General features: G+C 29.4%; 1 protein-coding gene across 1 annotated transcript in view; it reads right to left on the reverse strand.

Moving 5' to 3' along the window:
- Smp_211020 (putative dock) overlaps positions 1-12,110 on the reverse strand; it is a gene marked incomplete at both ends in the record, with an annotated part of 48,624 nt that extends 36,514 nt beyond the window's left edge. Inside the window, 2 exons of the mRNA XM_018796812.1 lie at positions 8,656-8,873; positions 11,987-12,110. Of these exons, the coding sequence (XP_018651917.1) occupies positions 8,656-8,873; positions 11,987-12,110 (342 nt within the window). The remainder of the gene's footprint in view (positions 1-8,655; positions 8,874-11,986) is intronic.
- Positions 12,111-12,632: the final 522 nt, after the last annotated feature.

Below are 12,632 nucleotides of genomic sequence, written 5' to 3' on the forward strand. Positions count from 1 at the left end.
GACTAACATGTTTTCATCTGTATTATCCAGTATACTGGAAATAAATGTTACTAGTAGAATTATGTTGAACCAAGTTTTCTTAGTTTATATTACCACTCATTATTTCGAGACAAGGTTATTTGACGGCGTTACTAACACCAGACATTTATTTCACTCTATGGTTAAATGTTGGTTCAGAAAAAAATATTTCAGATTTGGGTTTAGTATTTACAGCAGACTTTTTCAAATATCTTGTCAATAAACATAAAAAAGTACCTAAACGTTCTTGTAAAATCTTATTAGTTAATTACTTATAATGATTTCTGAACAAATTCTAGTGATTTTGATGTGATAACCTGGAATTAAACTTGACTTGGTTTCATGATTTAGCCTTAGAAAGATGTTAATGACAAATTGATAGAATAATAATTTCCTGTTTGTTCTCTGATGATGGTCATATTAGCAGAAAAACCAATGAATTTACTTCAAAACCAATCAAAGTTTATATCATAGTACACTCATTACATAAAGCCGCAGCAACTGAAATTCAGCTGCCAATGTCCTAAAGGGTTGGCGCAAAATTCATTCATCCATTTGGCTAAATAACGTCTTGCCATTTTAGCTTATATCAGTTCGTGACAAAAGCTCTGAATCAGTTCCTAACCTTAACCATTAACTGTCAATCATAATTCTAATTCTACATACTGATTTATACCCGTCGTTTAGTCCTAGTTAATAGGTGGACATTCTCATGGTCACTTTAAAGTCGCTCAAAGGTCGTCCATAAATTATAGTCTCATTGATTGACGTCATCGTATCATCTGTTTATTAGTCTTGAAGTGATAATAGCTGTATACATTGTTCCAAAGTCAACAGATATTAGTTGAATCAAATATATGGACTGGTTGAAGTTGGACATTAACACCATTGGATGGTTTCTCAGTGGTCTAAAGGTTAAGCGTTCGCGCGCGAGACCGATAGGTCCTGGGTTCGAAGCCCACCAGGCGTGGTAGTGGATGAGCACTGATGAGGAGTCACATACTAGAACAAAACAGCTCAGCAGTGCTTTCAGGTTTTCCATGGTGGTCTAGCTTCAATTGACTTATGAATTCAACTATAAAATTACTGAAATCTCCTCAAAACCCCCTTCTGATATATGAATAAGTTCAGATATCGACCTATTTGATGTATAAGATAATTGCCTGACCCATAGGAAAGAAAATTGAGGTTTATAAATTAATTAAGCAACTCTGATTGTAGTTTATCAATAGGAATTCAAACTAAGAATGCCATTACTATGACATAATATTCTCATTTTATATTCATGATAACAAAATAATATGTTTAAATCGTCTACTGTTTTAAGAATAGTGATTTTTCTCATCCCCTATGTTTTCTCTAATTACACTATCACACTGTTAACTATTGATTTTTTTGTCGTAGTTTATTTCGTTTGTATAAGTTAACCGCACAACTGATAATTGTGTCGTTTTATTTAATATTCTAAATATAGCGAATTGTACGGATTTTTTCAATAGAACAATAATTATAATATATATCTAAAATATAAGTAGGCGCCCAAACAACTGACAAATAAGGAATGTAACCTTGATAACGTTACCTCATTTGCTTTAATAATTTCCTGAATATTGAAAAATCAATATTTGTTAAAAGTGAGCACAAACATGTTGGAAAGTAACTAAATATTTAGTGGTTCGCATTTTTTTATAAAAGGTAAATCTAGTTTGCTGAATTTTTTGAAAAACACTTTAACCTTATTAACCACTGTATAAATCAAACCGCTTTGCGTATTGTCCACATCGACGCATCTATAGTTTCAGACTAGCAAGTTTAAGTTAGTCGTAACTAATAAAGTTGATGTTTTACATACTTCAGTCTTTCAAAAAGAGATCACTCACTATAACAAAAACCTTCATCTAGTACATATTTATTGTTATTAGATAGTGTCTTTCAGTGAACAACTACTCTGACTGACCAGTGTATTGACTTATATTCTAGTGTCTTTATATGTAATTAGTAGCAAAATAAAACTTAAGAGTGTATACCTAGTCAAAATTTATTTCAACTTCATTTAACAAAGATAATATCGTTAAATATCGTTTTCATCTTAATTAGAAAGATATGTATAACCAATAAATGAAGAAGAATTTATGTTATTTAGGCAAAAAATGTGGTATTGTAATAAATGCTAGTAAATACATAATAGATTATAGAGGTCAAACGAACTTACTTTACATTAGTGAACTAGATTTCAGAAGAAATTTTTAGCGAATCGAGATTATTGCAGTTTTATTCGGAACATCTATTGGCAACAAATTACGCATCGGACAGCATTAGTTTAAGACCTCTTAATATTGTGATCCCTACTACATATCAAAAGCTTTTCGTTGTAAAATCGTAACTTATGTCTCTTACTCAATCCAGATAATTAGATGCTGATCAAACGAACATGATATATTCCATTAAACTAATATTTTGGTTGAAAATGACACATATTAAAAGTTTTGCTCAGGCTACAATTTTCAGTACAAATGTAAATTCTTGTTGCTCAGATGAAAACAAAATAATAATAAATAACATACTTGTTATATCAGAATGAATTAAAACTGAATTTTTGGGGTTTCTACACTCAGAATAAATTGCTTCTCCAAAGAACGCATAACCTTTTTCGAGTTATCAAAAGTTTCAATACTATAATAGGCTAAATACAGACATGATAGGCAAGAACAGATCTGACCATATTGATACGTAATCTAAGTTTCAGGCAATTCTATAAGTGACCTCTTCATGTATATATATGTATGTGAAGAGCTGTGCAGAAATTTGATATTTGTAATATGAATGAGTAACCTTATTTGGTTTGATTCTAAATAAATTATTTTACCAAGAAAAACCATACAGGTTGATTAAGAAAAAAAGTATTGAGTTATAATAATGTATGTTTTTGAGCTATTCAACTTTCTTTAAAGTATCGAGCTTTGTTGATCCAAAGCAATGAATATAACAGTATACAGCATGGCGGAAATTCAGAAAGATATATGTCTTTGTATTTCTTAAAATCCTATTTCCTTTGTTATGAGTTCGATTACTGATGTACATACCAATTTATACCTACTATACATATTGTTTAAATAACAAAAACCTTTATCATTATTCAGTCAGTCAACTAATAAACTATGATACTTTCAAATTAAATTCATTATTGTCGGCTTTTATGAAATTTACTTCTACATGATATATGTGTTATATTTATTCAGTCGTAAAAGACATTAATTTTTTTTCCCAAAATTTTTCAAAATATATCCATGAAACAAAAAAAATTAAAAAAAATAAAACTTGTAAAATAATAAATAAAAAAATATTAGACATGTATTATCCTTTTTAACCGATCAATAAAAAACATTTTATTACTATGCACAAAAATGAACTTTAAGTCAATCAACGAAAATAGTGTAGTAATATATTTGCCAAGCTGAAAGTTATGTAATATTATATGTTGGTGTTATATGTTTCTCTTTTAGAAAAAATAAAATAAAATGATTTGCCATACTTTAAAGTACATAAAAGAATTAATCTTATCCAAGTTTTTCTTTTTTTTCTCTTTAAACTACATTAACAAAATTGTTTCCAAGGTAATAACATCTAGAACAATTAACATTTTAACATGAAATGATTAAAAATGAAAGTTACTCCTAATAGTTGTGAATGAGAAAAAAATAAAACGACCGAAAAATCTCATCACATATGTCGTTTGTGAAGCGAAAAAACAACAACAACAACAACTAAGGAAACTATTCAATAATGATCTTCAATTACATAATTTAAAAAAAAATGAAACTAAGTTACTGTAATCGTTATTCGTAGTATAGAAAATTTTTTAATAAAATTCAACTGACGTTTATTAAATAAGAGTGAAATTTAATTAATGACTGTATAGTAGTAAGTTTATATTTTTAAATATAAAAATTTAATGAATAAAAAGGTAAGTTTCATATTGTTTAAAAGTAGAATAGTTACAGTGGTAATAATAGTTTGTTTGTTATTTAATTCTTAATCGGTAGTGTAGTTAAATGATGGTTCAGTTAATTGATTTGCACTTTGTGAAATATAAAAAAAGAGAATGAGATAAAAATAGTCATAAAAATGTGTTTCCAATTTGATATCTTCTATGTATAATAATTATGCCACATTTTACAGTAGTGAACACTACTACATTAGTTGATTTCTTTTCTGTAGGTGATAGGATTTAAAAAATATATTAGAAATATTGACGAGACTATAATTTATGGACGAGCCAATCAGAAGAGTTTGAGGGATTTCAGTCCCTGATGCTCATGTACGATCGGTTCACAGAGAATTTTAGAGAAGACTTGACAAATAAGCGGCTACAATAAATGAGACTATTGAAAAGTTCCTGTATTTATGATTGCGGGTATTAAATGATTTGTAGACCTTGTGCAGACTACCGTGATACTGTCTTTCGATGTAATATATGTTGAAGGAAGACGTTTGCTAGAATTTGAACCTTTATCGCTCGATCCACATTGAGACTGAGGCATATTATAATAATTGCCGTAAACTGTATAATAAAAGCACCAGTAACATTGGTTGCAATGATCGTAGATGTTACTGAAGCTTCGGCTGTTCAGTGGTATGAGTATTGTAGGGACGTATCCATAATAAAAATGATAAACTTACACAACCGGAGTACACATAAACAATAATGAAGCTATGTGGTCGAGGCTGAGAGGGTTTTTATGACCTTATCATGGCTCCAGAGACCAACTATTATGGAGTCATAGGGATGAGTTATTTTACCTTATGCATTACGATTTTGGAACCTTTGAACCTTTTTCTAACCTTGACAAGTTTTTGGACCATATAAAAGAAGTGTATTCATTTTAATTATTTGGTTTTGTATAATACATTTTTACTCTATGCTGACTGTTTACTGATTGGCTAACATTTCTCAGGGTTACTTAAGATTCGTTCAAAGGTCGTCCATAAATCATAGTCTCGCCGAAATATCTGTAGGACTTGAGCAGATAATTATTGGGGTTTTTTTATAAAATTTAATTAGGAAGAGAATTTAATCAAAACCACTCAGTAGTATTATTAGTTATTGGTAGGTAGTAAACATCATTAAAATAGAGGAAGCTTTCTCTGTTTTATATCAAGTTCCGAAAAATCTACCTCAAGGAGCTAGATTGCGGTTACTCTACATAGCCGAGGCCGTCTGGATCAACTCCAGAAAACCAAACTTATGTATCCAGAAAAGGTATATCCATCCCCTATGTTTACCTTGACCTTCGACTGGATCACCGGATACCTAAACTGAACATTATAAACCTCTTACCCCCTTTCTTTTGATCACCTCTATTTTTATCTTTACATTCATCATTCCCAATTAGTTTATCGTGATTACTTTGATAACACCCCTCTTATTACGTATTATATTCACATAAAAATATCATTATTATTACTATTAATATTTATCATTATTATCTTAATTGACAAGATGAAATTCTCCTGCTATGAATTTTATTCCCACGATTTTTTGCATTTTCATTTTTACTGTATTACTATTATAGTGATTGTGACTGGACACTTTACTCCAAATCATTTTGACCTTTATTAAATGACCTTTCTAATTTACAAATAACACAATTTTGAAGTATATATATGTCGTAACAGATGCAAACGTTCACCATTTTTTAACATATAACATTGTCAAATTAATTAATACATGCCTCATTTTGGCCTTTGTAAAATATCATAATAATTATGGACTTATAACTGTAGAGACTGATGATGAAGTTATTGAAAACAATTATTCGCTCAAATATTGTTCATTTTTGAATACTACATTAGTTGATTTCCTTTCTGTAGGTGATGGGATTCAAAAAATATATTAGAAATATTTAAAGAACTTGAACAGATAATTATTTGGATTGTTTTTGTAAAACGTAACTAGGAAAAGAATTTAATCAACATCACTTAGTAGTAGTATTAGTTATTTCCCCTGTAATTATCCGTCTGTTGCTTTCATTTAGAAGCACAGTTTTTTCGAATAAATCTAATATTCGGTATCATATTCATTAAAACTGTAATTAAGAGACTGTTGCTACTAACTACTCTTTATCATAATGTTGACTATTCAAATATATCCGAATATGAAACATACTCTGACCATACCTGTTACGCAATCCAGGTGAAATACAAACCGGATGTATTAAGTTATATTTGAAAATAAATATGTTCATAATTATACATACAAAACTACCAGATTTCTAGATAAATTTGTTGAATAATGCCACTGGTAAAGATCATGAAAAATGAAGGCCTCCGTCTACGTATTTATTGTTGGATTAATCTGAGATACTGAGAAATAGGAAATTGTTATGAAGGTGCACACTACAAGTGTACAGTTTAATAGTCTATACCATACCTGACAATAAATTTAAGAGTTTTATGCATCAAACATTATTTTCATAGATTTAAAGGGAATTGCTGAAAGAACTAGTGGATATGATTGGTCGGTGCGTACCAAAAATGTTTTTTATTGAGAAGTAGTGTGATGTCCAAGCCACTATGCAGGAGATTTTCACAACCTTTTCTCATTTTTCGGTGATGTTATCTTCACATTATCATGAAAGTTTGTTTAATAGACGATTGACACACAAAGTATTTTACATTTCCACTTGTAAAAACGATTTTTTATTTTAAGTTCTGTGATTTATTGAGATTCGTTCGTCAGTGAACGATGTCAGCTGGAGAACAATCGGTATGAAGTATTATTTGAACAGTGCATATCGAAGACTGCTAATTTGTATATAAACCATTAGGGATGTTATTTATTATTAGAGAATCGCTAATCTAACTTCGCTGACTGTAAACATCATAATGGTTTTGCGAATATATCTGAATAAGTGGTTTGATATCCGTTAATGTGACATTGAAATTCAGAGAGCGTTAAAAAGTTATTTATAAAACGGAGTTGCTTCTTATTGAGTAGATAAACTAATGGACAAATGGTATAAGAGCAGCCGAAGGGTTTTCAGATCTATGTAGGACTGAACAATTGTTTCATTCATGCGGAGTAATGCTTAAATGATTGAATCCTGTCTCCTAAGATGGCACCTCTCTGTATTAGGAGTTTTGTTAAATTGAAAATGTGAATAAAATAACCAAGTTTAGAGTTATAATTTTGATAGTAACCCACTCTGCTTGTTTTCAGCGTATATTTATCGACAACTGATCAAGTCCGATATTAAAATAAGAAATAGAATCAACATCTTTTTCCATTTTGCAATGGGTCATTGTTTAATATCACCGGTGACACACAACCGTATTCATCTAAAATAAACTCTACAAGCCTTTTAGTCAAATAATTAAATAAAACAAAGTTATTTCGGCCTATGAAAATAACGTTTTTGTATACTATGGAAAATTATTCGCTTTTAATGGTAGTATTCAGGGATACGAATAGCTCATCTAATAACCACTTGGAAATAATGTCAACAAAATCATCTAGAACTGTTATTTATGTTATAACTGAGGTAACTAAAGTAGTATGATTTGCTAGGTCCAATTTAGAATAGGGAAAATAAGTTACAGTTATTACAGTGAATCAATAAAAATAATTTAAGACTTTTAAATTTTCTATAAATTTAAATGTGGTCATATTTTAGGGATCATTATTTACAAATAGGTTTACCTCGCCAGGCGAGTGGTGTTTTATTACATTATAAACTTCAAATATGATATTGAAGGTATGGACTCCAAGTAGTAATCTCAGTAGGTCATCAGAGAATGATTGTTTTTGGAAAACACAATGGTTTGATAGATTTCACACTTAAAAATTTTTCAACGTTGAAAGCATTAGTCAATTGAAGCTAGATCACCAAGGAAAACCTGGAAGCACTAGACGGCCGTTTCGTCCTATTGTGGGACTCCTTAGCAGTGCGCATCTACGATCTCGCCTCGCGAGATTCGAACCCAGGACCTACCAGTCTCATTGTAAACTCATTTATAAGCAAATAAAAAGTATATGTTTCGTCGTTATGCTTCTGTTCATAGTAATGTTGTTTATCAGTGAAAGGTACTAACAATAATTTCAGAAAACTTAATCATTTTCTATAAGACAGAATAACAAACATCATTCATATAATAATATTACATTAAGCTTATCCTACTGAGGTTTTGGATAAACTTACCACAAGTAAATAAATATGGTTGTAACTAAATGAATACTAAAATTGTGTTACTGTAACCCTTTAATATCGAATAACATCATTATGTTGACTTATTTTAATATAACGTAACAAAGAATTGATATGTGTACGTGATATCTTCTCTAACTTTTGAAGTTTCATATATCTTTGTCTGAATATAGACTTTAAAGTAGGTTGTCATATACCAAATTTGACTTTAAGATCTCAGTGTTTAGAAAAATATAGTAAAGGACACAAACTAACAGGGAATTTATGATTCCTATGGTCATAAGAAGTAAAGGGTAGTTAGTATTTCGAGATACTTAACTATCTACGTAATTAATTTTCTAATAAAAATTAAGGAGATTAATTAATTTAACTGAGACAAATTTTCGACATTCAAAAGATATATAAACATTTTTTACACAAAATATTCACTTACCAATGCTTGTACACCTAAATCAATTTGAAGCCATTCCGAAGAGGATTTAAATTTTGCACACCAAGCTAAACCATTTGTTCTAAATAAGCGAGCATTTTTTTCTTCACATCCTTTTACCCAACTAGATGGATACGTTGACGATGAAGTAATCTGCCAATCAGCAATTGAACCTGATATCATCCCTAGTGGATCATCATTTTCACATTCTTTGTTTAGAACTTAAAACAAATATAAGAATTAGATTAAACGTAACTTTTAAATATGCACATTAGTTGCTAGTGAAAAAAGTCTAGTGAAATTACAAATGATTGATTTATAAATAAAATACACAGCTGTCACAATCCTTTAGCTGTTATATATACCATAGTTATTTTGGATATTTAATTGGTCAGCAGTGTGAATCTATCACCATAAAATACAATTCCTTAATGTTAACCATGATTGAACATTAACGCTTATAAAGACTAATTAAATAAGTAGTGAACGAACACTCCGGTGGGAAGAATCAATTTTATGCCTAAAACAAAATTACAGTGTCTTCATAAAATATGAAAATCATATATTAAATACTTCAATACTTGCATATCTAACAATTGTCTTCTACAAACTTTATCGTTCCTTTATTTCTGTTGTTATTACAATTAGTATCTGTCTACATTAGGGTTCTCTTCAATTTGATCTTCTCAACCAACTGCTGCCAGGCATTTCACTTTTGACTAGAGTTACATACTACTTATGTCTGCCAAAATAAGTAGTATACACCGCAGTAAAATTGTACTGTCATTCTCAGAATATGAAATGTAAGTTAATTTTCAGTTTTAATAACATTAAGTATGATAAGGAAGTGTGTACAGAAAACTACAAAACGTTAATATGTTTTTAATGATAAGTATTGTGTAGAGAATTTGTGCATTATGGAAAAGTGAATCAAATTACAATCGCTTCTCTCCGAAAAAATTGCCAGTATTCGTATGATTTCAAAATCAGAAGAAAACAGTGACGAAAACGTCATACATAGTCTCAACTTGTCAAAAATCCGGCTGATGATTTAACATTCATAGTAGCAAATTTTGAATCTGAATCATAATACCCCCATTAAACTACCAAGTTTTACAACGCAAGAACAATTTATTTTTTGAACATGGTGTTATGTGATTTTATTGATTACACATTATTCGAAAATTCTTTTAATTTTTTTCTTTTTAATTTTGGCCAAATGAATAAAGCTTAAATTGGTATTCTACATTATCTATCAAAAAATAGTCACATTATCTTCTTAAAATACATAATATTTTATATTATGAAAGATAAATGATAAACAGCTAGATATTGTCAAGGTTGTGATTACCATGGAAACTTTTAAGAAGTGATTATATTTAGACGTTTAACATTTAAGGTAGGAAATCATGTCAGAAATATACAAGTCACTCGTAATTTACATAGTAGGATAATTAACAATAAATGTAGAAAATTAGTCGAATTCACTGAAATTGACAACAAGTACCATGGTAGAGAACAGGGAAAATGGTTCTCAAATCTGAAAAATAACGACTGAATACTCATATTCAAAAACAATTTTTGAATAATTGCAAGAGTGCTTTTTATCATATATATATCATATATAGCTGTTTGATGGAATTCAGTTCAAATACATTCTTCGTACTTCACATCATATTCATATAAATTATAAAACTGAGTATTTTCAATAGCATTCCGTACATATCAAACCGTTTTGTCGAGTGATCTATTGCTCTACATCACGCCAACATCTACTAAGTTTTGCATTCTAAAACTTGTAATTTAATGAAAAAAATTAAATCCTCTATCACTGGGTCAGTACATTTTAATGTAAGAAAAAAAAAAGATGTAATCAAGTTGAAAAGTTTTAAGCAAAGATGGACAGTGGCTAGCAGTGGAATCCAAGACGCGCATTTCGTCCTATTTGGGACTAGTCAGCTGGATGTACCTGCATCTCAGAGTTGATGTTCACTCTGGGACTGATCAGTTACAGTCCTAAGCATCATTAGGAAGATTCAAACAAACAATACTAAGTGAATTGAAGTTGAAAAGTGTTTAAATTTTTAGTAAAAACTGATAACATTTACACTGTAACCGATTTTTAGATAAACTGTAAACATCTTTGTCTCGGCATCTAAGTCCTGGGTATATATAAAAGCAATCTATTAAATGTTAGACAATCATCTGTATATCAAATGATATCTTTTGTTAAGATTAATGACTCACTAAAATGCATGGGACTAGAGAAAACTATCATGCTTTATATATTTAGCTAGCTTGTGATACTATGTTGTTGTATTCTTAAAAAACGTTCTCACGACTTAATTACTGTGAAACAGTGAATCAAAACGGAATTCTTCCCAACTAATCCTAACTTCAAATTATAAACAACTTGGTACATACTCTATTTACAAAGCACTTTGTACAGTAAAAATAAAATGATTTTGCCAAGTAAGCTCTCTTCGTTTATTACATAAATAATTCATATGTATTCAGGAATTCATATTTGAGACAGTATTCAGAATACAATTCACCAGTTAGCAAAGTAACAATAGTGTGATTTGCTTTCTACGAATTTTAATTGAAAAGTTTTTTTACTGTTTCGTTTATAAAGTGAAAATTCCTATTTTTCATGAAATCATACTTTGATTTATCCTGTTAACGAAGTGTAATAGAACTATTTAATCAATGGTTATAATCTTAAATAATGTACTAACTACTGAAAAAAATACGTTATATATTATCCAGCGTATATACTATAGGTCTATATCCTAGATTTAGGTAAAGATTCAAAAAACATTCCATGTATCATCTGCTGAAATCCAATAAATAGTTATTATAATCTTCATTTAGATCAAGCTTTGCTTGTTAGTACAAAAGAAAACCTTCATTGAAATATAAAAACATAATAAAAATATAAGCATTCAATGAATCAACTTTCAAAGGAGGTTTTGTGGATATTTCAGTAGTTTCGTAGTTGAAAGCATGAGTCAATTGAAGCTAGACCACCATGGAAAACCTGGAAGCACTGAACGACCGTTTCGTCCTATAAAAGGGACGCCTCAACAGTGCGCAGTGGGTTCGAATCTCGCGAGGCGAGATCGTAGATGCGCACTGCTGAGAAGTCACACAATAGAACGAAACGGCCGTCCAGTACTTCCAGGTTTCCTTGCTGGTCTAGCTTCAAATGACTCATGATTTCAACTATGAGAATTACCTTTCAATAAAGCTACACTTTAATCAATTAACATACAAAATAATTCAAGATGTATTTCTTATTCATAATTTCAAATAATTATTCATTAAAACTTACTTGTTGTTGACTCTTGAACATGTTCATTTAAACTAGAAATGAATGATAACTCATTCAAAATTAATAATAATAATAATATAATCATATTGAATAATAAATAATTATGATATAATAATGATTTCATTGAATAATTTAATTATGATTGTTTTTGAAAAGAAAAAAAAGGGAAAAAGAAAAAAATTTTGTTTATTTCGTTTTTAATCCACTAAATAAATTAAATTAAAATCCAACTGAAATTTGTTCAGGTTTTCTTTTATATATATTCTAATAATCATATGTATGAATATTGTATTAATTCAACTAATACTTTCGTAATATACTACTGAACTCAGATATTATATTCACATTCCAGCACACTTCAAAATTCACTTATATTTGAGTAGTAAGTAGTATGTTTCAAAAAAAATTTTTTTCAATTTAATATTTTTGCTTCTGTTCACTTAAATCTGATTTATAATATTTTTCACCTCATTTATTATACTAATGTGATTATAAATATATAGTGAGAATGGTATTGGTCACCATGTATTTGATTTTATATTTCACATGCACACATGAACGAACTAGTAATACATACATTCAAAATGTGATGTGAAGATGGATAACTAACTTTTTAAAAAGAAAACATAATGAAATCTAACTAATA

This window comes from Schistosoma mansoni, chromosome 4 (assembly GCF_000237925.1).
Source record: "Schistosoma mansoni strain Puerto Rico chromosome 4, complete genome".
In the NCBI taxonomy this organism is placed as follows: domain Eukaryota; kingdom Metazoa; phylum Platyhelminthes; class Trematoda; order Strigeidida; family Schistosomatidae; genus Schistosoma; species Schistosoma mansoni.